General features: G+C 41.2%; 1 protein-coding gene across 2 annotated transcripts in view; it reads right to left on the reverse strand.

The window, feature by feature from the left end:
* Positions 1-25,141, reverse strand: part of PLXDC2 (plexin domain containing 2) — a 262,841-nt gene extending 237,700 nt beyond the window's left edge. Inside the window, exon 1 of one of the 2 annotated variants that reach the window (XM_032101667.1) lies at positions 24,369-25,141. In XM_032101667.1, coding sequence (XP_031957558.1) covers positions 24,369-24,477 — 109 coding nt within the window. In that variant the 5' untranslated portion in view covers positions 24,478-25,141. The remainder of the gene's footprint in view (positions 1-24,368) is intronic. The other variant, XM_032101658.1, reaches the window with a different exon arrangement.
* Positions 25,142-27,967: the final 2,826 nt, after the last annotated feature.

Consider the following 27,967-nt stretch of genomic DNA (forward strand, 5'->3'; position numbering starts at 1 on the left):
TACCCTCGATTCAAGTTATTCTGCTTGTTCATCCCCGTGGCACTCCCGATCTCCCCGACCCCCTCATTCGTCTTCCTACCCTTCCCCTCATCCTTCCTGATTCTCCCGGACCCCATTCCTGTCTCCCTATCCCTCCCCCAACCCTTCGATCCGCTCCCTCCCCGAACCACAAAATGGCCCCCAGAGGACACAAGATGGAGAGGACCGCATAGTTGGACCCCCACCTTGTACTCCTCTTTCCCAAAATTCCCTTCCTCCTAATTCCTCCCCTGCCTCCACTTCCCCAGAACTCCCTCCCTGCCCTTCACCACACCCCTTTTCCCAAGACCCTGAGCCCTTCCCTCCTCCGTTGTGAGAGGTCCTCCAGGACCGGTCCGCCTTTTCCGGGGCAGAAACCAGCCCTGCCCCTGTTCCCTCCCCCTTCTCTGCTGACCCTGCCTCTCCGCTTCTGACTTCCTGTTCCCACGTTCCGACATCCGGTTCCCACGCTACTGGGACCGGATGAGGTAGGCTTGGGGCCCGGAACCCGGAACCAGGAGTGGTCTTTCACGCCGCACCGATTTCATTTGGTGGGGTAGGGGCAGGCCTTCGAGAATGGAGGCCCTTCTCCTACCAAAACAAAGAAAACCTCTGCAAGGCCCAGAAGGAGTTTGGGAGGAAAAGTAAATATTTTAAGGGCCTCCTTAAGGCCACCTTGTCCTCAAATGACCTAGTGCCTTGGGACATGAAGGACCTGTTTACATGCTTCCTCACAGAGTCTATGCTGTCGGAGCAGGGATATACTTGTCCTTGCAGTCACTCCTCCTGGACCTTTGGACAGACCAAAATACAGCTGTTGATGCTGACAAATTAGCACTTTCAATGGACCACCTGTGTGGTGAAAAAGACTACAAAGAACCTAGGGAACAGGCCCGAGTCCTACTTAAGGCCGCCCTAGAAAGAATTACGGCAGCAGCAGAGAAGGCTTTCCTTTCCCTTCCCACACCTACCCCAGAAGCCCCCAAAAGTTATTTAAGTGTCTGACAAGCCCCCAACGAATCGTTTATCGAGTTCGTGGACAAGATCAGAGCGCAGGTGGAGAGACAAGTAGAGGACCAGGCCATGCACCCGACAATCATCCTCGAAGTGGCTAAAGAAACTGCCAACGAGTCATGCAAAAGGGTGATCACCAGGCTGCCTGTCTACCCTGAGCCAATGCTCCTTGCGCTTGTGGAGGCCTGTATGAAGAAGGCCTCCACAATGGATGCCAGACCACCACCTTGACGGCCCACTCCACCAACAGCCATGGCGGTCCATCCACAAGCTCCCTCACAAACGCTGATACCACAAAAGCCAAGGGGGGAAATTGTTCGTTTTAATTGTCGGGGGTGGGGCACATTGCCAAGTTCTGCCTCTGCTCTTCCCTGGGGAGTGAAGGCTCCAGGCACTGTAGCAGCCAGCAGTCCTCGAGGAAGGGAAAGATAAAAGTAGCAGATAAGCTTGCCACTGGATATAATGCAAGATCTATTGAAAGGGATCCACTGTGAGCAAGCGACAGTCGCAGGATTACCACACCTTATAAAGGGGGCTTGAACAGGGGGAGTAGCCCAACTAGGGACCAATAGGCGGATTAGGAGGGAGGGACGCTGGAGGGGAGGACCTACAGCTAGTTCCATGGTCTTGGTGGGTGGAGGGAGAAGGGTCACATGCCCCAATGGGACGTTGAGGTTTAGGGGATTTCCAAAAGGGGAGGTATCTGAGGGGGCAGGGTCTTGGGGGATTGACGGGCACCATATAAGGGTAATTAGGGAGGGCTTGGGTGGTAGGCATAGAACAATCCAGAACTCTGGGAGGGGTTTGGGCGATTGGCAGGGAAGGTGCCAGAACAAAGGGAGGGGATAACCATATTGGGAGCACTGGGGGAGCGGCTTGAATCTGGGGCAAACCAACTGGGAGTGGAAATGGGGGAGATAGGGATGAACCATTGGGGTACAAAGAACATAGAAAAATACAATAAAACATTGCACCACCACACCAGAGTGAACGTATTGCTTGCTCAATCTTCACATTGGAGCAAGAGATATACATTCCAACATCACCAAAGAAAAATCTAAAAGTTTAAATTCCTATTTTTTCCAATTACTGATAAAAATCTCTTTGAAGAGTACATTAAACTAATGCCAGGCAAAATATTGCAGCACTTGCTCCTCACAAAGAGGTTTCCAGACACAGCAAAATTTGGCTGCTAAATTCATGTCCTTATTACTATAATGTTTTTTTCTGACATCTGCTGCCCTATAATCAAATCAGTGCTTGGATGCTAATAATTACATGGGATATGATACTGTACATCTAATCAGTGCTTCAGTGAACCAAAGAAAAAGACCAAGTCAGAAGCAAAAGAAAGAATTCAATAGCAAATGTACACAGAACAGAAATTTGGGTTCTCTCTCAGGTGTTCCCATTACCTGATGTTTTTTGATACATGGCAAAAAAATTGTATTTGTACTAATGAGGCACTACCAAAAATCAATTCCTAAATCACAATTGCATTTAAAACAACTGCTGCAACACATGCCTTTTGTGGGAGTCCTGAGGGCAGAGGAGCTCTTACAGTTTCTCTTCACATGATGCAGAAATGTGTGCAACGGGTATTGGTGAGTCAGGATGAAAATCTCCCTTAGCCATCTTTCTCTTTCTTGCTAAACTCTTTGGACATATGTCTTTATCTGTGTGTGGGGAAGCACAGGCAACATAAATGTTTCCCTGAATCCTGGAGCTCAAACAACACAGTTGTGATTTCACTCCACCTGTGATTCGAACCAGGCTGGGAGCTTCCTTGCTATAGAAATTTTGCAAATGTATTAAAAATTGTCACCACCCTTGAAGATAAGAGCCATAAAGAAGAAAACACTGTTCTAAAATCTGCTGGAGGCCAAGCACAGAAATTGATTTTTAGTTAGGTTTTTTACAGAGACAATACTTGAAAGAACTGGGATTGAAAGTGAATCTCCTGAAAATTGGTTTGGCCTCTATCCTAAAACTGTAGGATAAATTTCTATGTTGTAGTCTTCATTACTTGAAGTCTTTAAGCCAGATTTTTTGTAAGATACATGGATACTCAGGTTTTAACAACAGAACACCAAAGTTACAAACGCTCAGTGAACCCTGGGAATGGACACTCTTTTACTTAGCTGCCCACCAGAGAGCATTTGAGGTTAGTTTGATGATGACATACATATATTCCTAAATCTGTCTTCCAGGTTTTAAATTAGCCTGTACAGCCCTGTTTTCCCTTGGATACTCTAAAAAAAGACACTGAGACACTGGACCATGGAAGAGATGTTTAGTGCTCTTTGTCCCCAGTAAACAGATTTCATAAGACTGAAAAAAGCTCCAAGAAGACAAAAAACAAGAGAGCATACTCCCAGTATGTCCAGTTACAGCTACTTTGTTAGACTGACCAGCCAGTTTGTGTGATCTTTCTGAAGCAGCAATTTGGGCCACCAATTCCACCACTTTTTCAAGATTCTTTCTGCTACTGAACCTCGTTTTGAGTCTTTCTGCTTTCTTTTGCTTAATTACATTTCAGAAAAGGGAGGAATGGCACAGAATAAGGAGTTGGAATCTTCTCACTGTGTTTCCCAAGTCCAAATTGCAGAGCACTGCTCATTTGTCCTTTCAAAGGAGGTTCTTGTTCTCCTGTCAGTGGGTGCTGGGAGACACAGATGTGATGTCCCATTCCCCCTGCCCCCCGCCCTTTTTTTTATTTTCTTTTTAATATCCTTAGATTTTTTTTTTAATTACAATAAATTTCTGAATTAGCTTTAAACTGCTTTTGCTAGTTAAAAGACTAATCAATAATGATAACATTTTACTATTTGTTATCACACCAACTTTGTCATGACACAATGCATTAGTCCCATATCTGATATTACATCACCTTCAGGAGCCAACACAATCTAAACACGGTACTTGAGCACAACTTAATCACAGGATTAGGAAACAGGTTGTCTGATGTGTGTGACATACCTGTATTCCTTCAGGGGAATGCTTGAAGGACTGAAACACAGTGCTATGATGGTTAATTTTCAATCCTCCGCTACACGGGGCCACAGTGGTTTTAAAACCCAATGACCAGTCATCCTCTTGATATTCATTCTGCAAGGTTTGGACAAACTGCTAAGTAGTACAGCAGGGTTATGTGAGCACCTATCATAATATCATTATGGGAAAACCTTGAGTGAGATTTGTAGATAAACAACTGTGCCATATAGGCTGTGCAGAGGCCAGCAGGTTAAACACACAACTGTGACACTAAGAAACCGCTCTCTCTGGGAGATCTGGAGCAGAAACAGCAACGTTATGATATAACCCATGACCACAGACAGCACTGTTGGTGAAACTGCAAGCCAAGTCTCCTGGATAAAAGCCCACTGGGATGCTCTCCAGGCAGCAGAAGCTGTGGCACTTGTTTTAGAATCTAGCACACATGATTTAAGTGTCTTTTCAGATTACAGCAAAATAGAAATTGCAAGGCCAGAACATACAAAAAAAGTGGATTGCCTGTGAACATGTCTACTTCTCTTACATCTCCAATCACAGACTTTGGGCAACACCTTTCCCTTGCACTGCTCCTGGAGGTGTTAATCTATGGAAAATTGACTGAGCAGTGTTGAAGGACTTCTTCATTACCTCCTGAGATAACACTTTCCTCTGCAGTATTGCACTACAGGACCCAAAAGGAGCAGGTGAAGTTACGCAGCAGTAACACCAGACTTAGGACACCAGTACCATGCAGATGAGTATCCCCTATATAATATTCCATAAATTTTAGGTGAGCACTCATTAGAAATCTCTTCGATTTTGAAAGGGAACCACATTCAGAACCCCTCTGCTCTACTGGTTACTGATCTTTGTATTTGCATACATTTATTCATGGCCAGCATATATCTGTTTGTTCTTTACCTCAAATATCTCTTCTTCTCTGTTTTGTCTCCTGAAATATATTTACAGAAGGGTATTACAACTTCCTTCAGACTTTATTTTGTGAGACTAAAGAAATTCATCCACCTCACAGAGAATGGTTTGTCTTTTTCATCCCAAATAGGCTTCCTCTGCACCTTTTGCAATTTGAATGAATTTTTATAGCAAATGAATGATCAGAACTTTATGAAATATTTTATGCTCAGTTATATCAGCGTACTTCTTTCTCACTGCTGAAAAAGCTGCTTTTCATGTGTTTTAGTAGCACAGCCACTTTTCCACATCTATCATACATTTTTATGGTCCAGTCTTTTCTCCATTAAGGAGGCAGATGATAAGGGTTTTTCTCCAGTTTAGAAGCAGAAATTTTGTCAATCAGTCACCAAATGGGAGAATTTTGACTACGTTATATTTCATGCCTTTTTCATACTTCACCATCTCCTAATTATTTTTTTACAGGAATTATTAGTCCTCCTCTGACACAAATTAAAAGGAATCATGAGTACAACAGCAGAATTTACTACCATACTCCCATTTTTATGACAATTTTATTATGGAAATACTAAAGAAGACCAGTTCCCAAACCCAATTTATGAGAATCTCTGTTTGCTTGAAGAGAAGCTGCTTCTACTTTCTCTTTCACAGAGTCTTGCCATGTCCACTACAGTTCTTCTGTTAGTAACCATTTTCCCTATTTGAACTAACGATTTCTATGGGATATTGTAACAAATGCCTTTGGGAAGAAAAGTAAAAGAAGTTCTACCACAAACCTTTTTCATTAACAGTAAAGAAATAATCTTCCCTTTCTTAAGTCACCTAGATCTTAAAAAAAAAGGCAAAATCATTATGTCAGTATATAACTGAAATTTTAAAATAATTGTTTCAAAATGTCTAAAGCCTGAGTATAATTGTCTGCATCACTGTTTTTCTCATTTTGACAATGAGATACATGACAAAATGTCATGCATTACTAAATTAAAAAAAACAGATTTTTTTTTTTCCTAGAAAGAAACACTGAAAATCAAAGAGGGAAAAGGTGAAAGCTTCTACTTTTTTTTTTTTTTTTCATTTTCTGGAAGGAATATATTTTCATCATTCAGTCATCTTTAAAAAAAGCCCAAGAAACAACAAAAACATGTTTTTTACAAAACCATCTGCAAAACAAACAACCCACCCATTAAAATACAGATTGAGCCTGGACTGATATTCAGTTGAGAAAGTTTTTGATTTATATTATCATTATGGGGTGAAAACAGTAACTATTGCTCTGTTGTATTAGTTTCTAAGAGATCTTTGAGTATGTATGTTTGAAAAGGCTCCTCTTTCAACAACACTTTGTATAATTTGCTTCAACATCTGTTGGCCTGCTGAGTTCCTTCTTTATTCACATTGCACTAGACCTATAATTAAACCCTCTTTAAAAATGCATCACTTCAGGTGTCCTAATGAAGAATCTTGAGGAAGTTGGTAATAGTTTGCTAAGGGAGAGCAACAAAGCTCCTTCTCTTCTTACAACTATTTCTTGCAAGATTCACTCTCTTCAGCAGATGGAGGGCTGCAGTAAAAGACAGCAACTCAGGGCTGAAGAGGTCATAAAACTCTCAAGAGCAGGAAATTACATAGGCATATCTGCCAATGAGGTCTGTTTATGAAAAGTCATTAGGCATTCCCAATCTTTTCAGTTCCTGCTTCCCCAAATAGGAGAACAGTATTTTAAAAGTAGTAAACCCCAATCATCTTGTTTCAATTTAAGCTTATCCCTCTATTTTCTTTTATATGCTAAGCATATAACTCATGCCAAACACAAAAAGTATCCACCTGCTACAGAGAAACCAATTAGATGTATAAGCAAGTAGGGGATTTTCTCCCTTGAAACTTGATCCTGCAGCCCATGGAGAGTTTTGAAGCAGTAAATACCTACCACAGTATTGATACCACATGATTTGGCTTTTGTTTCAACACGAGTTTTAGCCCCCAGGTTTAGCAACCTTGGAAGGCCCCACATCATTATGCCACAGCCATCAGACTCAGGGAAAAGAGCTGTGTCACACACTGGGTGACCAGACCCATCTTCCTCCTGGGCTGGAGAGTTCTGTGAGCTTCACGTGCCTTCCTCCTCTTGGGACTCCAGGCTTCTCCATCAGGGACAGATATAAACCCTAACAAACAAATTACTACTGGAGCCACTAGGATTTTTGACAGAGTAAGGAAAGCAAATTTAGACTAACATCCATAGATATAGCTATGCACAACGATCATCAACATGTGAAGTTGCTTGCATAAGGACTAGCAAAAAAAAGTGATCAGAAGAACCCTGATGTCCCTATGTACCCACTTTATTTGAATGCACTATGAGGTACTATTAGAAACTGTATGAGTTACTAATAGAAGTGAAAAGCGGAAAAGTAAAAGTCAACATTGAGAAAAGATAATTACTAGATGCTCTTTGCAGTCTATTGATTTATGACTTTGATTAGTACTGAGTATTAAAAAGATGAAAAAAAAATACTGAAAACAGTAATTAAGCTAGGATAAAGGAGGTTGTGTTCCTTAATACATGACATTCCATCAATAAACAAAAGCAAAACTTGGAGTGGAATATGCTCTGAGAATAGTGAAAGGAATGGTACCTCTGGGAAGCAAATGCACCAAATGTTCAAAGTAATATCCTTATTATGAAGAATATGAAAATCAATGTAGAAATAGGCAAATAAAGAATGAAAACAAAGAAAATTTACTGTATAACTGAGATGCAGTCTTATCTTTAAATATGACAATATTTACACATATGCATATATAGCTCAGTTGGTCAGAGCCTGGTGCTAATAATGCCAAGGCTGTGAATTCAATCCCTAAATGGGCCATTCACTTAAGAGCTGGACCTGATGTTCCCTGTGGCCCCCTTGTAACTCAGAATATTCTGTGATTCTGCGATACAAGTACCTACAAACACCCCTTCTATCTTTTCATTTTTATAAGAAGTTATGTACTGAATGTCAAAATGTATTCATAAGTATTTTCAATGTGTAAATCCTCAATGTCTCATAGTTCCTTCCAAATATTTCTAACTTATTTTGCATCCTGCCTACACAGCTGTGACAATTTACATTTCTTTTAAAATTACTTAGCAGCAGAAAGGGGACCATAAGACCTGGCAACCTCTTGTACATGGAGCTCTGTGCTTCCCAGACCAGCAGCTTCCCCCCAGTCAGCGACAGCAGCAGAGCTGAGCTCTTCAGGAACCAATGGGAAATGTTCTTCAAGAAACACATATTCAAATGTCCTGTTGAGTACGGCAGACTGCTGATCAGAAACTAGTGGTCCCAAGACTGACTATTATCTCTTCTATTTTGATTTCAAAGACTAAATGGCTGAAATTCAATTTGCTCCCAAGTGAATGGCTTACTAAGCTGCAAAACTTCCACATTACTTGGCATTGTTTTGAAACTGAATAGAAAATAAATGCACACAAACAAAATGCAAAATATAAGCTTGTATACCACACATCTAGAAGCACTTAAGATTTTGGGCAGTTAGTTCCCACTGACGTCAGTGGTAAATGCCCAAGATTAAGCACTTAAGGAGCTATACAGTAAGAGTTGCAGAACTGCATGGCATAACTGTAACTTATATTCATCTATTCATTAAAGTCTCATATTTTCAGTTTTGTGGAGAGCGTTCCAAATGTATTGTGGTCATTGTAAAACCAGACATTCCAGGCTAAATGGAGCACGTGTTTCATGGAAGTTATTAAGCAAAGGATTAGAAAACTTTTAACATATTTTTTTTCCTAGAAATCTGCTCTAAACATTCACACAATCATACATCTTTCAGAAATGAGACAATAATTAAATTCAATGGCTTGATTAAATTTCCAAACCAGATAATTGTTCTTTAGCAAAAAAACCCAAAACATCCAACTGATGTACCTAATTTATAGCAGACCTTAAAAAACAAATCATACAGGTCATTAATTTTGTATCACAAGAGGCCTTTATATTAGATTAAATGCTCAGATGCATTTATTGCACAAGAAAATTAACAGGTCACATTTGGCTGCCTTTTCTTGGTCATCATTTATTTGGGAACAACTCTTCTTTTTCAAGGTAAACTGAGCTGATGAATGATTCTGTGATTCTATTTCTAAACTACACACTATACAATCTTTCCATCGAGGAAAGAATCTCAAAAGTTATTGTGCTGGACTCCACATCCTAAAGAATATGGGGTTTTTCTAACATCAGAGCCTAAACCTCTGCTGCTGTATGTCCCAAAGCCAAGCTCAGTTACAATATTTAGTCTTCTTTTTTTGCTGCCTGTGACTATGTAGTATAATTTAGGGAAGGATCAGGTATGTTTTATGTGTAGTCCAGAAGAAATATTAGGGAGTCACATAATTTTTCTTTTGCCCTTGCACTCTGAGGCAAAGGAGCTCATGCTCTTACTGAAAAGCATCTGAAGGCAGCATTTGAAAAAAGGTGTTAGCAATGTAACAATCCCTGGGCTATGGCATTTCTCCAGGTTTCTTCTCTTCTAAGATTTGTAGGACCTTCATCATCCCCTTCACAAAGATGCAAGAGATGCTGAATGTAAGCCTAGACCCTTCCAGGCCTCCACTTCTCTGCCAAACCTTTGCTCCAGGACAGTGGGGGTCTCTGCCTGTTCCTTTGGCCTCACATAAATTCCACTTCTACTTCTTGCTCACAGTATTGAAGGAAAAATTAAAAAGTTAAAAGAGGAGAAAAAGGAGAACAGAATTGCAGAAAAATGTTCAAAAATTTTAAATGGCAAGTAAATACAATCCATAATTAAATTAATAACTTCAGCCAGAGGTGGAGGGCTTTTATCTTTTTGTGAATTTCTTTTTGTGGATTTTTTTTGGGTGCTGTTTTTGTTGTTGTAGTTGATTTGTTTGGTTTTTTTTCCTATAAAGCATATGCTAGTAATCTTAGGGAAGCAAAACAGATTCCCTAATTTAAGACACTGCAGCTCTACTCAGCAGTAAGCTTGAATGCCATCTTGCAGCAACAGAGAGAGTAAAAAACCAGTCTTGGACTGCCAAATACTTAAATGGAAGTTCAAGAGCTGTTGGCAGGATGGCGAAGTTCTGACAGAAATCGTAAAGATGCTATTGGCTTGTGTTTTAGTGAGTAGTTCTTGTATATTCAATTACAAGTTTGTAGTTCCATCATGCCAAAGCATACGGTGTCTGCTTTGAAGGTTAAACATGAAAACACAAATTAAAACTGTGAGGTTCTTTTTCTTATAAACAGTTATTTCAAAATTCAAATCAATCCATTCTAAATCCACAAATGGTAAGTAAAATATATTACAGCATAAATACCAAGAGAGATGGGAGGGAGAAAAAACACATAACATGATTTTAAATCATTAAATGTACATGGAACTTTTCATTGACTTTGTAGAATGATGGCCATCAGATGCCAGCTGGCTGGATGAATATAACAGCAGGAATAGCTATATTTCAATGAACTTCCTACTAATACTTTGGCAGGTGGGTGTCAAAATCCCAAAGTAAGTAAGAGCAGAAATGCCTTGTTACTGATAAAAAGAGCAACTTGAGGGAGATAGGCATCTCTGATCAGAAACATATTTTAGTATTCCTGGGAATGTTGGAGACTGGAGCAATTTGCCTTGGCAAACGAAGTGATCTACCATGTCAGTTAACAAGTTAAGGAAATACAGCCCACAACTGCAGAGGGATGTGCAAGGAGAGCAGAACACATTTTAAATTCAGCATCCCATGTTTAATGAAGCCATTATTTTGGGTTATGACTTAGTGTTTTCTGCTGGGATTTACTGCCTCAAGGATGGTCAGAGGCTACTCTGTCAAGCTACAAGCGAAACCGCTATTGCCACAGTACAGCTGGAAAGATACAGGAAATTACCATAGGCCCAAGCAAACTTAGCCTGTACTTATCTTTATCATTATTATTCAAATTTTTCCTCTTTTCCCCTCAGAAAACATGTTTATAGAACATGGAAACAACTGGACCTTTGAAGAAATGCTACAGCTAGAAGGGTCCCACTCTGCCTTCCTGGCCTGTCCTCCCCCCATCTTGTGAAGCCTGGCTAAAACAGATGTTCAGTGATGAAAAAGGAAGCTCCTGAATGCCTAGAAGCATAGCCCAGCAGGCCCAGACAAAAAGGCTTTTCATTCCTCATTTATTTTTTTACAAGGCAGCTATTGATAAATAGCAGTCACCTGGCAGGGAGATGAAGGTTGGGAAGCTTTCTTTCCCAGTTTACCTGTCCTATATAATTTAGAGGTTTCTAACATTCCTTAAACTGTGCAACAGACACTTCCTTCCTCCTTTCTGTGATTTTCAGGAGAACAGAATCAGAGAACGTAACTTTTTTTCTTATTTTATTTTTTAATTACTTTTTAATACTGAAAAAGAAACCAAATTAGAATAGTGAATGCAGCATTTTTCCCCTAAAAGGACACAGCTTCCCTATAGAGCTTCTGAATATATCTTTCCCTATCTTCACTCTCTGGCTCCCTACAGATTTAAATTACAGAGGCAGAATATTTGTCCTCAAAGTAACCTATTTTTTTAATTCACATGGATGTTTTGATCTTTTTTTCTCTAGACTTCCAGCCTGAATAGGCCCACAGAATTAATACGGCTGCTAAAATGTATACAGCGAACTGAATCAGGCCTTTCATTCCTGCCCAGCAAATATTCTCATAGCTCTCACAGTCAACTCATGGACTCTTCTCTGCTTGCTCCTCCTTTTCCCATTTCAAGTGTCTCAAGCATTCTGAAACCAAAAGCACTGCCCTTACCCTCAGAATTAAGAAAATAAATTATCATATATTATAAATAAATAATACAAATAAAAACATCAGCAGAGAAACAGGCATCCAGAACCTTTCAGCCTCCAAATCCCAAATGCCTTTAAAGAGCATAATGAACAACTTTGAGGTATGGAGTAGGTTTTCAGCACCAAGGTAAAAATCCCTGCCATTCATTCATTCTCTTCCTGGGAGCACACAAGCCATGCTCGCTGCCCGTGGGAAAGTGGCATCAAGCGGTTCTGTGACCAAAGATCCCACACTGCAATACATCACACGTACCGAGCGCTGCTGAGCACACTACAGAATTAGAGGCAAGGCTTTGTGGGCTAAAGGCTCATCTCAAACTGGCTCAAGCTGCTCTTTTAGGAGTAAACTGTGGCTGTGTTGAAGCATGTGAGGGTAGAATACAATCTCTTTCTTTTTCCCTAAATTAAATTCTACATATAAAAGGCCCTATAAACATTTTAGCAACACCTACCAGCATGTTCTAGCACAAGCCATTTTGGTGAAGGCTTTACATATGCACTTCTCTTCAAGCACAAGCTTCAGTCACATTTTCAAGTGCTGTGCCAAATTGAGGCTTGCAGGGGTAGCAACTATTTTTCTTTTTATATGGAATTTAAATCTTTTAAATCTCTTCTCTCTTTGTGTTCTCCTTCTTTATGGCAAACCTCAAAATGGATTTGAATTCTACTTAAAAATCAAAAATTTCCCTAGATCGCCAAACAATAGATTATTAGAAAAAGAGAGACAACTGGCTGGCTCTACAACTGTACCAGCATCCATCTCAGACACTCAGGTAATTAGAGAGATGAAATTAAAACTATGGTGGATTTATGATGATCAATAAAACAAAATTATGACAGCAGAAAATACAATCAAACACTCGACAATCTCCCCGGCCACAGAGATTTTAAGTTTCACTAGGAATGCTGGCTTGGTATGCACCCCCACTAAGCTGTGCCATAAACCAGCAGAATAAGGATAAAATAATGAAATTCAAATACATGCATGGGAGGGTCAAAGCTAAAGCTATAAGAATGTGTTTTATTTTACAACCTGCTCTAACTACAGCAAACTTCTACAGATAAAGCTGGATAAAACTTCCTATCTGGAAGACCTCACCTTCAGTTTACTATCTATACATTCCTAGGGATAAAAATGTAATTCATTAAAATCTTAGGGTCATCCTTTGAAGCTAACAGCAATGTTTTTGTGTAAAGAGCAGAACAATAAACCATAAATTTGCATTCAAGAAGCAGCATGTAATAAGTGTTTACACTTAAATTTGATGCGAGCCATGTGTGCTTATTGCTTCTCAAGCTCAGGCCACATTTCAGTCCCTTGGAGACAGATCATAAAATCTAAGTGAATATTTAGTTCATGCATCTCCTAAATGTGTCTTGCACATCATACCAAAAAAAAAAGAAAAAAAAGAAGAAAAAAATCCCAATGCCCAGGTCTTAAAGAAGAATACGATATGCATATGCATTAGAAGAGAGATTATTCACTGCTGTTATCCACTACAACTATACAGGGAGGTGGCAGTCAGTCTTTTCTGCCTGCAGAAAGATCCTTTTCTCCTCAAATAATTTCAGGATCTGCAACAAGGCTGCAAAAATCATTGCCTCTGTTGCAAATGTCTGGGGACTTCTGGGTCAGCTACATTCCAAAGTCCAAGATCAGAGAAAAATCTTAAACATCTACATCTTTTTCAGTCCACTCATCTGTAAGACACCATTTGTACAGATTGATACTGTTAAGCAAGCGTTTAAGCACAGTTCTAAATAAGGGAAGTTTTCCATAACTGGAGCCTAGGTATGCAACCCCAAATACTCCAAAGCATGAAGTCTGTTTGAGGTTTGGTTTTTCTATTTTTTTGGTGGATTGCTCCTCCTCTCCCCTGCCTTTTGGTTTTATTGTTCTTATTGCTTTCTTCTCTTGTTTTGTTGGTTTTTTGGGTTTGTGTTGGTTTTTTTTTTTCCCCACTGATGGCTCTATTAGATTTATTATCTAAACAATAATTTAAATTTCTTTTTGAATTAGGCGGGAGGAGGGAAACTCATACACTTTGCAAGATAAGAGTAACAGCTTTTTAAAATACAGCTTTTTAAACTTATCACTATTTCTGCAGAACAAACAAAACCCACCATCAGTGATAAAACAGCAGATGCTGAAAAGCACCAGTCTGCTGATCTATCAGTTCTGTTTTCAGCAAGATACTTACTCTACAGGAAACTTCAGCATGATTTATAGCAACAGAGGCACAGTATTATACATGGACAATGTATAAATGCATGTGTTATAGACCATTCATCAATAATCTTTTTCCTTAAAAGGTCATGAAGATACAGTCCCAGTAAAGCCTGCTATCATATTTTTCAAGCAAAATAATAATCTACATCTTGCAATGATTGTTTTCTTAGGACGATAAACTTTTTGAGCAATCAAAGCATTCTGGTCAGCAGGGCTTCAAACTGAGTTGGAATTCTTTCTTCTGACTAGCAATTTCTGAATCTGGATTGTTATTTTTAAAGTTTAATTACAGGAAAAATAATTTTACAGTTTGTGGAACACCATCGTTCTCTTCTCTCCAAGAACTCATTGACAAAACCAAAAAGAATTGGACAGAGTCTTTTCAAGTTGTCAAAGTGCCAACAGGCAGAAATCTGACCCACTATTTGTCTCTTTGTCTATCCTTCAGACATGCTTGTGTTTAGCAAAAAAATTTATCACACTAGACTATAAAATGTTGCAGTTTGGGATAAGTTATATAAACAGCTGAGAAACAAATCCCTCTCCTGATGCAAGCCTGAGTGTGGAAAGGAGTATCAGAGATGGCAAAATCAACAGTAGTCCAAAACCAAGCCTTGTGGTCTCTGAACTAATCAGAGCCCTCAGTCAACTTTAATCTGGATTTTTTTCCAGAAAGACAGGTTACTTGATCAGAGGTCTGACTGGGATTTAAAATCTGAGATTAGGGAATTGAAGGATAAGAATGCAGAGAGAATTACACCCCTGAATTTGAAGAAGCAAGGGGAAATTCGAAAGATCTGCTACTGCAGAAAAATTCAACTCATACTTTGATACACAAATGAGGACTCTTTAATTTTGGCAAGGTTGTCACTTTTTAAAACCACCTTCTTATTAGTAAAACTAGGATATTACCATACTTCTACAAGGTCTTCCAACTATAAGAATACTATGACTATAAAGCACATATCTATGATGATAATGGGAACAATCAAGCAAGCTGTAAGATAAGTGTGGTATGAAAACAGCAGTGGAGAAGTAGAGCATGCTTGCTGACAAGTGACAGGAGTCAAAAGTCTGGGGTTCAACATCAGAGCACCTAAACAAAGTTAGGAACACAAGCTAGATCCAAGTTTGCAGTACAACACAACATGAAATGGCAGAACTTCCAATCCTCAGGCATCTCAACTAAGGTGGTGCATAATCCCACCTCCTAAACACTAGGCTGCTTTCCAGGAGGTGTGTGGGGTCAGCTCAAGAAGCTGACAGAAGATAGTAGTAGGTCCTTTTTTCCATTCAAATGAACAAGTTTTCTATAAGAAGAGTAATTTTGCAGGTCATTTATGCTATTCTAGAAAATGGCTCTGAATTGAATCAAAACCAGTATTACCAACTCTGAAATTACTGTCCATGTAATTGTGCATGAAACAAAAAAACAGGAGCTGAAAAAGCCAAGTATATTAGGTCAAAAAATAAATGGAAAAGCAAAGGCTAAGGAAAACCAGATAAAGACCAACAAACCTTCAAACAAAGCATACTAGAATTAAATATTTTTTTTTGCTACTGTAGAAACTCAAACTCAATGCTCTCGTTATGTTCTGTGGCACATTCTACTTGGGTCTTCTGCAATTTTACCACATGCCCAAAGGTTGTTAAAGTGAAGCACATTACTGATGGTCTGTGGTGCATGGGGACATATGGAACAGACTTCCATGACACAACTGCTTCTCATCTCAAGGAAATACTTGCTGACCTAAATAATCCCTTCTTAGCTATGCTGTCCTAGGTAAGAAATTGTTAGGACAACTTACTACTGTTATTATGTCATTTGTGCACTGGAAAGATAGAAATGTCTCCAACAGCTTATAGGAAAGGTTTGGGAAGGATAAATTCATTAATGTTAGCAAAACTGAAAGCAATTTTGTTATTGCTTAGCATGATATTTAATAGGGGAAAGAACCCTTTGGGTTTCTGTGGCTGAATGTAAACATGAAAAGCTGCGTACTTCCACAGTCTACAACTGTACATTTCAATTATTAAGTCTTGCAGAATTTGCATAATAAACTAAAAAGCATTGCATTACACATTCTTAAAAGCATTGCATTATACATTCTTAATTAATAAAAACTTTTTTTAAAAGAAAATTAATAACAGACGTAATAAAAAGTAAATGGAAACCAGAACTGATGATAATCTATAGTGGTGATTCATGCTAACCATTTTATTTGAGACTACAACTTAGATCAGTGTATATATAAGTTTATATAGGAACCAGTAATAAATGGTGTTGATACTGAGGTCAGGTTTCTGTAATACACCAAAAGCTAAACTTCCAGTCCATAAATACACTCACTGCAAGTAATATAAATCTATTATCTTTTCAGCAGCTGCAATCTGGAAAAGGTGCTCTCTTTTAATTTTGTTGTGTCATGTATATCTCATTAACCAAGAAGCAACCTGAATGAGAAATATGCTATAAAGTTAAAAAACCAAGACTCCAAAACCCTAGCTGGATGATCAAGATGACTCTTCCTTTCAGCCATTCTCCCCTTTCCTGTCATCAAATAAAAGTAAGTTTTTTTACAAGATAAAATGACTTGCTCTTACAGGACTTATATAGCCAAATTCTCAACAGCAGTAAGTCTCAATTAGAGATGACTAGAAAGTTAATTTCCCATCCTCATCAAAATTTTGATCTTATTTGGATTAAAAGCGAATAGTCAATGCTAGCTGTAAGATATTAAATGAAAAAATATGTAAATACACAAACACATAAACTTCAAATCAAAGTGCTTTTTAATTGTGTTTATATATAATACAAAAATTATAAGCTAAAAGACCAAATGCAAAATTTGAAATGAGATATTTTATCATCAGCAAAACAAGAATCTCAAAACTACTTGTTTTGGCGCTTGCCAGTGAAATACTTGACAAGAACATGTCAAATTTGACATAATTTTCCAATTTCAACTAGTTTTTTCTTTAAACATTTTTGACTAAAACTATATAACACCTGGTAGCATTGAACAGAATTCAGCTTTTCCAGAGTTTTTATGTTGTTCTAAGAGGATTTATAATGCTCAGGGGTTTCAAAATACTACATTCATCCTCCTTATAATTTGATTTTCACCCCCTCTACCTCTTCTGAAATGTAGTCTTTTCTGTTTCTCTCTCTCTTTTTTAAATCTCACTTGACTAACAAGAGCAGGTCTGATCCATCTGACCTAGAGCATGGCCACATCAGCTACTGAAACAATGCAAGTGAGGAGGAAGCAATCTCTGAAACAAGCAGGAAGGGCAAGGAGGAGATGCAGGATGGGGCAGAAGAGGATGGACCTGGGAACTCTAAAACCTGTTCTGCCACAAAGAAGTTCCTTACAGAGGGCCTTGGGTGTGCATCCCAGAGGCTGAGGTTGAATTGCAAATGCACACTGTTTTGCTTGCAAATTCAAATGGAGTCCTATTAACCCACACAGGAAAGCAGAAACATGCAGCTGGAGAATATCATGGAGCAATTGTCACAAAAAAGATTTATACTGGCTCCCAGTTCTCTATGGAGGCCAAAATTGCATTTTCCAATGGATTTTTAGTTCAGCTGCTGACTCATAAAAGAAGAATCTGCATAGTGATGAACACACTATAACACTTCACCCTTCAGAAAATGCTGAATTTACAATGGATGATACACCCCTTTTACAATCAGCCTAGTAGCAACTCTTGTGAGAAGAAAAGATGCAATTATTCTGCAGAGATGCAGTTTGCAAATTATGACTAAAGGGAAAAAAAAAAAAAGGTAATGCATGAATAGAAGAAAAAATTAAATACAACTATACAACACAAAGTGCTTATTACTGGGTAACCACTGCATCCTATTCTGCTACTAAATCCAGCTGAAACTTCCAAGGGAATGTGCCCTATGACAGCAGTTAAGGAAAGCTGCAATAAACACTGTAAATGGCGCTGCATCCCTGAAACATAAGCAGCCCTTTGACACAGTTCAATTACATCTGTAAAGCAAAGGAGATTCTAGCATCAACTGTGACACAACATATATTTGAAACACTGCCAGAGAAAGGTTAAATGGAAAGGTTTATATATTCCCTTTGTGGAACTCTTCCTATTCAAGTCAAGGATTGTTAACTGAACAAAATGGCATGAGGTAAGTGATTCTGCCTAAAGACCAAAAAAGTCACTATGAGAATTAAAAAAAAATTATCTGCTTATAATGGAACCTAGACAGTGTTCATATTAAAAGGTAAAAGTTCTAAACAAGTAAGAACAAAATCTGATTTTAAAAGGTTTTTTACATTACATAGGACCACTAACTAAACCAGCATTTTAAATGTCCTTGTCTTGTCTACAGCCACAGAAAGTGTATGTTGAAATCACATTAAAGCCACATATATCACTGGAAATGAGAGACAGAGGCCCCGAGCTAAGAGAGCGCTGGAATTCATGCTTGTATTTTATCTAGCTGCAGAGTTCAAGGTGAACCCCTGTGTACTTAAAGCTATCTACACTGAATGATTCCAGATAGCTGGGTGAGACCTAGAAAGATCACATCATCCAGCCACTTGCTCCAAGGCAGGAACAGCTGCCTTTTTTGACAGAATGACATTCTGGACATATGTTTATCTAATATGTTTCAATGATGAAGACTGCTCATAGATAATTTGTTCCTCTAGCCTTATAATATAGGAATCTACCTTACTGCAATTTCAGTCATTAGTTGCTGCTGAAGACAAGTTATTCCCTCCTCTGTGGAATACTTTTACACACTTTGAGCATGTTACCATGTCATCTCTTAGTTTTATTCTCTATAGCAGTGTTCTTTCCTTTTTTCTCCACATGACAGTCCTCAATAAGTCCATATATTTCTGAAAGTGCAGTGCTTGAAACTGAAGAGAATATGCCTCTTGGGATCTTACCATGGCTGAGTAGAGCATATGCATGACTCTTGTGATGTCTTGTACCTATCTTTATATCAATCCTTACATTTCTCTTGATGCACCACCCCATCAAGATGATACTTTTGAAATTGTGTGTTCAATTCGAGCACCATGCCTGACCCTGGACCTGGCCTCAGAACCTGCTCCATTTGCCTGTTTCAGAAGATTGGGTCAAATCCAACTCAGAAACAAAACACACTGCCCTTTGGTTGAGGGAGATGAACAGGTTACACAAGCCCTTTCAAACCCAGATGCTTAGCACAACTGATTGCTCAATGTTGACAGCAAGGAGTTCTAACCAAAGTTAAGTTTATTGGTTGGATGAAAAACAAGAAAAGAGGAGAAAGAGGAGGAAGTGTTCCATGATGAGACACACCACCCAGCACTCACAGACGTAACTTCAGGGCAATGTTTTATGCTCATTTGTGAGAAGCCGCAAACAAAAACAATCCCCATGTGCACTTAGCATGGCCTTTCTGCATACTTCTCCATAGAAAGCAAACTCATAGGTTCTTCTAGTTCCTGCTGTGATTATGCAATTCTCCAATTCAGTAAATACACTATCTGCCAATTGCACCGCATTAACACTCCCAGCTCAGCCCTCATCAAACCTAGAAGTTGGATATAATTCCACACTGCTGGCAAGCCTGCAGCATTTCCTTGTACTGGATTGTAAATGCTCCCATCAAATTACCTTTGTTCCCCCTGTAGAGAGTCCTCAGGAGAGATTACCTTAACCAGTGCTGCCTTAAATTCCTTTGGTATGCATTTTTCTTAGGAAGCATGAACCACACTGGGTATGCAAAATATCAGTGACCCCAGCTGTGTTCTCAGACTAAGAGACTGCAGCCTTGGTAAGTTTTGAAACTGGAGCTGCTACAGAGATTTCTTTTTTCCAGGGCTTTTAAGGTTACAAGCAGCAGAACTGCACAGTACTTCACACAGTCCAATGAAACCACAGTGACTTTTATAAAAAGCAGGGTCAAATTATGCTTTTATTTTTATTCCTTTTAATATTAAATTTTTATCTCCTTTGTGGGGAAAAACCAGTAGGAGTCAACAGAGCACATTTCTTGTGTGATAGCTGTATTTGGCACACTTCAAAGCAAAGCAGCTTTCTGGGCATCACTGCATAGTGGTCCTGCAGGAAACACAAGTTTCAGGTCCAAACCTCCATCTCCTGAGGCCTGTGCAGGTGTAGGGACCTGCAGCACTGCTCCACCAAAATGTGCCACAAAGTCCTTAATGAAAAATACTAAGGTCTGTGACTGTTTCCGTCAGGAAGTCTCTCATCACCTGACATGCATTTCTTTATCTACCTCCTTCTTGATCTGAGGAGTCTCTTCCTTGAAAGGAAACAGCCCTCCTGACCTGCATTTTTTTAGAGGAATCTGGTATTCAGTAAGGCAGTAAATGTCACAAGATTTTGCTCTAAATGGCCTGTATCCATTGCTAATAAGTTGTTGACCAAAAAAATCCTTTTCAAATTATAAGGACCTTCTCCTCATTGACTACATTTGTTTACAGTGTAGAGAGATCCCCTGTTATTTATCATCAACTCCAAGTTACATGTCAGACAAAACCAATATCTGAGTCAAGTATTGGCTGGAGTTTAGATGCCTGCATGAGGATATAAACTCTGAACAGGTATATTCAGAGCCAACAGGTATATTCAGGCCAAAAACATTTTTTCCCAAGGGATTTTTAAACTTTCAGTGAACTATGAGTATTGATCTTACTCTAAATCTGTGGAAATGAGTTTCTGTAAAACTGAATTTAAGACCTAAGTCAACTTCATTATAGTCTTAATCTACCCATTATTTACTAGCAGTATTTCAAACCACTCTTTCAGAGGAAATGACAAAGGCAAAAAGCACAAAAAAAAGAGGAAGAAGCAGTATGAAAGTTGAAATAAAAGATGACTGCTTTAGAGGGAAATCTTAGTAAAATATATATGATATACAAATAAGATTTGCTCTCAAATGTCACTAGGATTCTCTAAACCAATAGTCCCTGTTTACGTATCAAGTACAGAAAAAATCCCACTTAAATGCAAACAGAGAAAATATACCTGATATACATGTTGTCTAATCTTGTATTTCTCTTGATACTTCTAAGATAGAAGCCAAAGGTCCTAATGTAGAATGATGAAAGTTTGGTCTCAGTTGTGGATTTTTTTTTTAAACAGAGTAAAGCTCAGGCAATATACAAAATGTTACTATTTCAGCAGTAGATAAATGCTAGATAAACACTCCTTAATAGCAGTTTATCCTATAAAAATAATTTTACCCCCCCCCCCCCTTCTGAATGCTGGTGTCTGGAGACAGCAGCATTCCAATGAATATAAATTATATCAGGATTCTGGAGCATACTTTAACAGAATAAAAATTACAGTAACAGCCTCCTACTTCTGACTGATGACATTTTCAAAAGAACGTAACACTTTCAAGACTTTGTGGCAACACTTCAACAGTGAGCCCTCACTTATACAACTGGAAGCCTTAATTGTTTTGTGAGCTTTCAAGAGATCGTCTGTTTCACTTCACTAAATTCATGTCATACGCAGTTTGGTTACTGTAAAACACACACGCACGCAAACCTCATGTTTAACAACCTCCATCCTGGATTTATAGCATTTTTGTCAGCAAAAGGGAAGTTCTGCGCGGGCCCAGGGGCGGATGGATGGATGGATGGATGGATGGATGGATGGATGGATGGATGGATGGATGGATGGATGGATGGATGGATCCTGGAAGCGAGGCTGGCGGTGCGCGGCTGCCGCTGCGCCCTCTGGCGGGGACAGCCCCGCTCCGGCCAGTGCAGCCTCGTACCCTGGCAAAAAAGTCTCGGGGTTTAGAAACCCTCAGGGGCAGCCAGGTAAGTGGAGGCATGCCTAGAAAATTATTTCACTTGAATTGGTCCGACTTGATTTTCCCCAGTAAGATAATTCTAAGAAGCTGGCAAAAACCGCTTTTGCATTTTTTCCATCTCTGTTGAAATCAGAGCATATCCCTTTGGTAGCATCCTCAGAAATCCTCCCGGGCTCCAGCTCTGCCAGGGCTTACTATATGTTTCCATTTCTTGAAACTGTTATTCCACTCATTTTCAATAAGTTGTTTTGTTACTGAGTACTTGAAGAAAATGTCAAAACAGCCTCCCCGTAAGAATTTGAAGCCACCTCAAACATTTATACTTTCATTCTTTAAAGGTTTTATCTGAGCTGATCCAAAGGGACACAGTAGGTGCTAAATAAAGTAAAACTTTGAAACGTCACTTTATTTTGACTCACAAACCTGAAGCTGAATTTCTGGCTTAACATATTTATCCTTTTCTCACTGATTAGACAGTCTATCATTGCGCTTTTTTTTTTTTTTTTTTTTGTCAAACACCAGCAGTATTACAAACAAACAAAAAAAAATAAAAAAAAGAAAACAGAACTCTGATTTTAAAGTGTCATTTAATTATTACTGTCATAATATAGATTTTTTAATCAAGAACTACGGAAAAGATGCCAAAGTTATAAACATCTAGATGTCAAAACTGACTTCAGATTGCCCATCTTGCTACTTGAAGAAAACAGTTACTTGCTATATTCTCTTCAGAATGTATTAAATATCAAAATAATATTTGCCTGATTATAAACTCCTTCATACTTCATATCACATTCAGGAAGACACAAGACATTATTAAATTATTTACAAATAAGAAATCCACTGGTAAACTTTCTATTTAGCACCTTGTGGTACAGACATTGCTGACTACTACAACTTAATAGCCTAAATCAGTGATGTGTGGTGTTTATTTGGCCATTGATAAATTATATTTCATTTAGTCAGCACTAATACCTTACTGCTGGATATAGTGGCTGGAAGATAATAAACTTCGTGAGTTCAGTCCACTACCACACAAGATAGCAATTCTCTTTTTCTAATATCACCACCACTCTTTTTTTCCTTTATAACTAACGTGAACAAATACCAATATTTGTTGCCTACAGCAACATGGAGTTTGCAGGTTGCATGAAAAAGACATGAAAAGTCTCCTCCTGGTTTTTCCCTTTGGCCCCAAGTGACATGTGAGCCCTGGCAACCTGCTGAGCTACCCCGTCGTTCAGCAATTCCAAAACTCAGTGGTAGGCCCCTGCCTGGGAAACTCCCTCTCTGTCTAGCGCATAATCTCACTGGACATTTAAAAAAACTACCCAGTCTCTCTTGTTCAGGTCAGTTACACGGTGACCACAAATCTTTCCACGTTTTTATCAGACCTTCAAGAAAAGGAAGAAGGGGCAGTTCTGTCGCACCAGGGAAGCCAGTAGGCGTGTTCCATCTGATAATAATCTAGCTTGTATTCCGAATACACAGGCACAGCTTTTGAAAATACCTGTAAGCCAGAAGCTGCCGCAGAAAGGTCCCCTGACACACAAACCCCACGACTTCTCTCACTATCTGCAAATGTGCCAAGATTTCCTTTAGCAGCTTTCCCCTCCACAGCACAGGAATGCAGGATACAGAAGGCTTTAGTGATCAAAAGGGAACCCCACGCTGTGGGTTACAGTAGCCCAAGAGAAAGCACTACAGGTGCTGTGTGTCACGCATTAACAGGTGTCTCCGAGAAAGACTGACAAGAGGACCCTGATACTCCACAAGAAAACTTAGTCAACAGAGCCTCTCGCTTCTAACGAACAGGTCCCACAGTCCCTGGGGCTTCTTCCTTATCTTTCTCCTTCTCTCAACGCCCAGTTTCCAGGGAAGGCTGCAAGCTACTGACTTCCGCGGGGGAGCAGAGTGCCCGCTAGCTCTCCCAGGCAGGATCTGCAGGGAAACTTTGCCATCCCTCCACGGCTCGCTGCTGAGAGAGCAGGGGGGCCCCGGCGCGGGAGGGCGGGCGGGGGAGGCTGTCGGGGCGCCTGGCCCGGGAACTCCGGGTGCGCCGTCCCTCCCTTCCCGGCGCTCGAGCGGAGCCCCTCGCGTCTCGTACATGGCTGGGAAGGAGGCTCCGGGGACCCCGCGAAGGGGCTGGGGAAAGGAACAGCACCGGCTGCCGGTGGTCGCGGGGCAGATTCATTAAAGGAGGAAAGTCCCGAATTCCCAATAAAATAAGAAATGAAGTCATAGAGAGCTCTTTCCGGAGAAGCCAGGGTAGGGAAGGATGGGAAGCCGGGACCCCGGGCCTCTCTCGGGAGGAGGGGGAGCCAGCCCCGAACGGCGCTTGCCCTCTCCGGGTACGCGGCCCGGGGAGCGGCCGGCGGAGCCCACACCGCGGGGGCTGCGAAGGCGGTCCGGCCCCCGACCCCGGCCCGACCCCGCCCCGGCCGCGCTGCCCCGGGCTCCGCGGAGAACCCGGGCCGGCCCCGCCCGGCAGGTACCGGCCTCGCTTACCGCGGCTCTGCCTCGGCGTCTCCCCGCTGGCGAGCTGGCAGCGCTCGCTCAGGCACTGGAAAAGTAATAGAAATCCAGCGGCTAGTTTGCTCCTCCGCAGCCTCGCCATAGCACGGAGCCTGCCGAGACAACTCTCCGGGTGCGGGGTGCGCGCCGCTCCTCGTCGGTGGTGGGGAAGTCCGGGGGGGGGGGGCGGAGAGCAGCCCTAGCAGGCGCAGAGCCGCCCTGTCCTCGGAGCAGCGCTCATACAGTGGGGCGGCAGGGACGAGCCGCTGGGGCTGAAGGCGCTGGACCGCGTCTGGGGGGCGCTGGAAGGAGGGGGGAGCTCCGTGCCCCTAACTCGCGCGGCCGCGCCGCTCTCAGTCCAGCGGCATCACCGCTAGGGAAAACAAGCCCAGCCTCGCTGCGAAGTGCCAAACTCTTCCCTCCTCGCAGCCTGCTGATAGATTTTAGGAGAGCCACTGAGATCCTCCCTTCCTGGCTTGCCCCCACCCAGCTCCCTTCCCCCGCAGGGTGAGGCAGGGTGCCTGAGGGACGGAGCCTCTCCTCGGCGTACCGCTACCGACTAAACCCCTCCGGGGAAAACGAGCGGGGAAACGTTCCAGCCGGAGCCAGCGGACCGGCCCCGAGTCCGGGGGGATGCAGGACCCGGAGGGCGGGCGGATGCGCCGCGGGAGAGGATGCGCGGGCGGCGGGGAGGCAGGCGGGGACGGACGAACAAGTTCTCTTTCTCTCTCGGGGCGGTTTCCGCGGCCGGCGGCGCTGGTGCGGGGCCGACGGCAGCCGCGTGGGGCGGGCGCTGCCCCGGCCCGCAGCGCGCCCGCGCTGCCGCCGCCGCCCGCCGCGCAAGTGCGGGCGGGGGGCTCGCCTGAGGCCGGGTCCCGGCCGCCACCTCGCTCTGCCCCCCGCCCCCTCCGCAGAGCGCGGTGGGGCGCAGGCGCCGGGGCTGCACCGTGTCTGCCGCCGCTGCCGGCGGTGCCGCGCTCCGCACGGCGGTCCCGGGAGGCGCTGCCCGTCCGGGCACCTGGCCCCGGCGCGGCTCCCGAGCGGGGCGGGTCCTGCCCCGAGCGCCGGCAGCCTCCGCTGCACGGCGAGTGCGGGGGGAGGACGGCGGGCGGCACGGAGACCCCCGGGCCCGCTCCGAGCCCCACCGCTCCGCGGGACGGGGAGAGCCCGGCCCAACGCCGCCTGCTTGTTCAAAAGTTGCTGTGTAAACATGCGTCAGTTTCGCAGATGACAACTGTAATAACGCCCAAACCCCCTAAATCCCGCTCCCTGCTCCCCCTTTCCCTCCAGAATTTCCCTGTGCTTTCGGGTAAAGCAGCCTCCCTACACACACACACACACACACACACCCCTCTACCCTTTCCCTTTTGTTTTCTATTTCTCTTCGCACACCAAAGAGTTATGTACACTCATCACTTCAAAAGTGCAATGACTGATAGGGTTCTCCCCTGCAAAAAAAAAATTATCTACGTGCTTGATTAAACGCACCGTGAATAATCCCATCCCCTACATTAATCTGTGAACAACGGCACGGAGACAGAAGCGAGCAGAGGGCACATCAATCAAACCCAGACAAGCGAAAGGGGCACCGGGGACCGGGCGGCGGCTTTTTACCAGTTCAGCAAGCTGTGGAGCTGGTAATGAGCTGAGCAACATGTAGAGAATCATGAATGCACCAGCCTCTCAGCACTTGCTACCAAATAATTAAATTAATTAGGACGACAATTAAATTAATCAAATAAATAGGTCTACGGAATGTCAAACATAGCAGATAACTAATACTTAATCACAAAAGAACAACCAGTAACAAGACCGTGTTTTTCTTTAATTTACCACTGTTCCTGAGATTAAGAATTCATCAGGTCCATTGTAAGTGTCTTGCTCTTTAATCATTGATGAGTTTATGTGTAAATCAAAGCATAACACCTGTGGGTTCAAGAAATATATTTAAAGTATAAGCAGAAATTTACTAAATCTTTTCAATGTATATTGAAATATGATACTGGAGAATATTACAAGTAAGGTTTATATTTGAGTTTATAGTGGGCCTTTCTAGTTTCAAGCTTTTTGCACATACCCTTTAACAAAACAAAGCAAAAAAGCAGTCCAAGTATTGCTAAAAATAACTGCAGAAAATATATTCTATATTCTCTATATAAGAGAAAATAATGCTGGAAATTTTATGCATCAGGAATTAAATCCTGGCTGTGTTGAAATCTGTGGGGATTCAGGGAGTGTTACTACCTTGTATACCATGTGGTCTGCATTATGCCACAGACTTTTGTGCAGATTTGGTCAAGTTATTATTAAACCTATTGCTGTTACTTAAAGTGTAAGACAGGCTTCTTCATGCTGTTGGAATATCATTTTTTTCTCTTGACTGTAGGTCAGATTGCTCAGTTTACACAAAGTTTTATTGAAGTTGCTGAGAGGGTTGTTGAGCTTTTGGCCTTTACAGGAAGTGGTAGAGAGGTAGTCTTTAAGAAGGGCTGACCACTCTTTTCAGTTGTTTTTCAGCAAAACTATTAGCTGAGAATAAGAACTATATCTGTAAAACCTTCATAATCTGTTTCCATCTTCTTTTGTCCTTTTTAAAAAATAATAATAAAGATTAGGTTATTGTAAAGTTATAGTAAATCTTAAGATACAAGAGATTTGAATGATTTGAGAAAAAAGTTTACATGTTGCTAAAATAAGTAATAGTCCATCAAGTCCCTTATGTATAGTATAGAGAAGCCTAAATGAGGACAAATAATTTTTTTTTTCATTTTTTCTTTCCTTCTCAGTCCTATAGTTTCAGATTTAAATTCTTCATAGATATACTACAAAAACTGCATGCTGAAGAAAGGAAAGGATTAGCAATAGACAGCTGAAGCATGCAGCTGCAGATAAAAGTGTCAGCAACATACTAGGTCCCACAGTCCTAATTTGCTGTGTTCTGTGCAGTTGTGGGACAGTTTTTGCAGTGTGCCTGCTGCAAAGTTAGCAGAGAGTCACAGCATTCAATACATCTTGTTCTCCACAAAAAAAACCAAACTGCATTCTCTGAAGAAGGCTGTATGCATTGTGCTTCTTGTACTACAAAACATAGTTAGGACATAGCTTATCTTGGTAGAATTGTGTGTAAAAGTACAGGCAAAACTTTTTATTGCACTAAAAAATGAAATGAAAGCTAATAATAAACATGTAGTGATTAATACAACGTCATTGCTGGAAAGGCATTCATAGCACAGAAGTTTATGCATTTGTTGTTATAAAGCACAAGTAAACCTGAAAGAACAACTTCTTGAAGGCTGTCTGAAGTGATGAGCTGTTTTTACTTGAAACACAGTGCCTGTGATAAGTTTTCATTACTCTTTTATCTTTGCCATCCTTGCACATTATCTCACCTCTCTTAGCTATATGTCTTGCAGTGGCATAAAAAGCAGTGGTTCCATAGAAATTAATGAGAACACTTCCACTTTCACCAGTCAAGAATATGGCATTATAATTTCTCTTCCTATGTAATCCATCCCTGTTTATAACATCAATCACTCAGGAAAGAAAGGTGGGAATATTCTCGCTGTTCATTGTGTTCTATTATACTGCTTGCA

This window comes from Corvus moneduloides, chromosome 1 (genome assembly GCF_009650955.1).
Source record: "Corvus moneduloides isolate bCorMon1 chromosome 1, bCorMon1.pri, whole genome shotgun sequence".
Taxonomy (NCBI): Eukaryota; Metazoa; Chordata; class Aves; order Passeriformes; family Corvidae; genus Corvus; species Corvus moneduloides.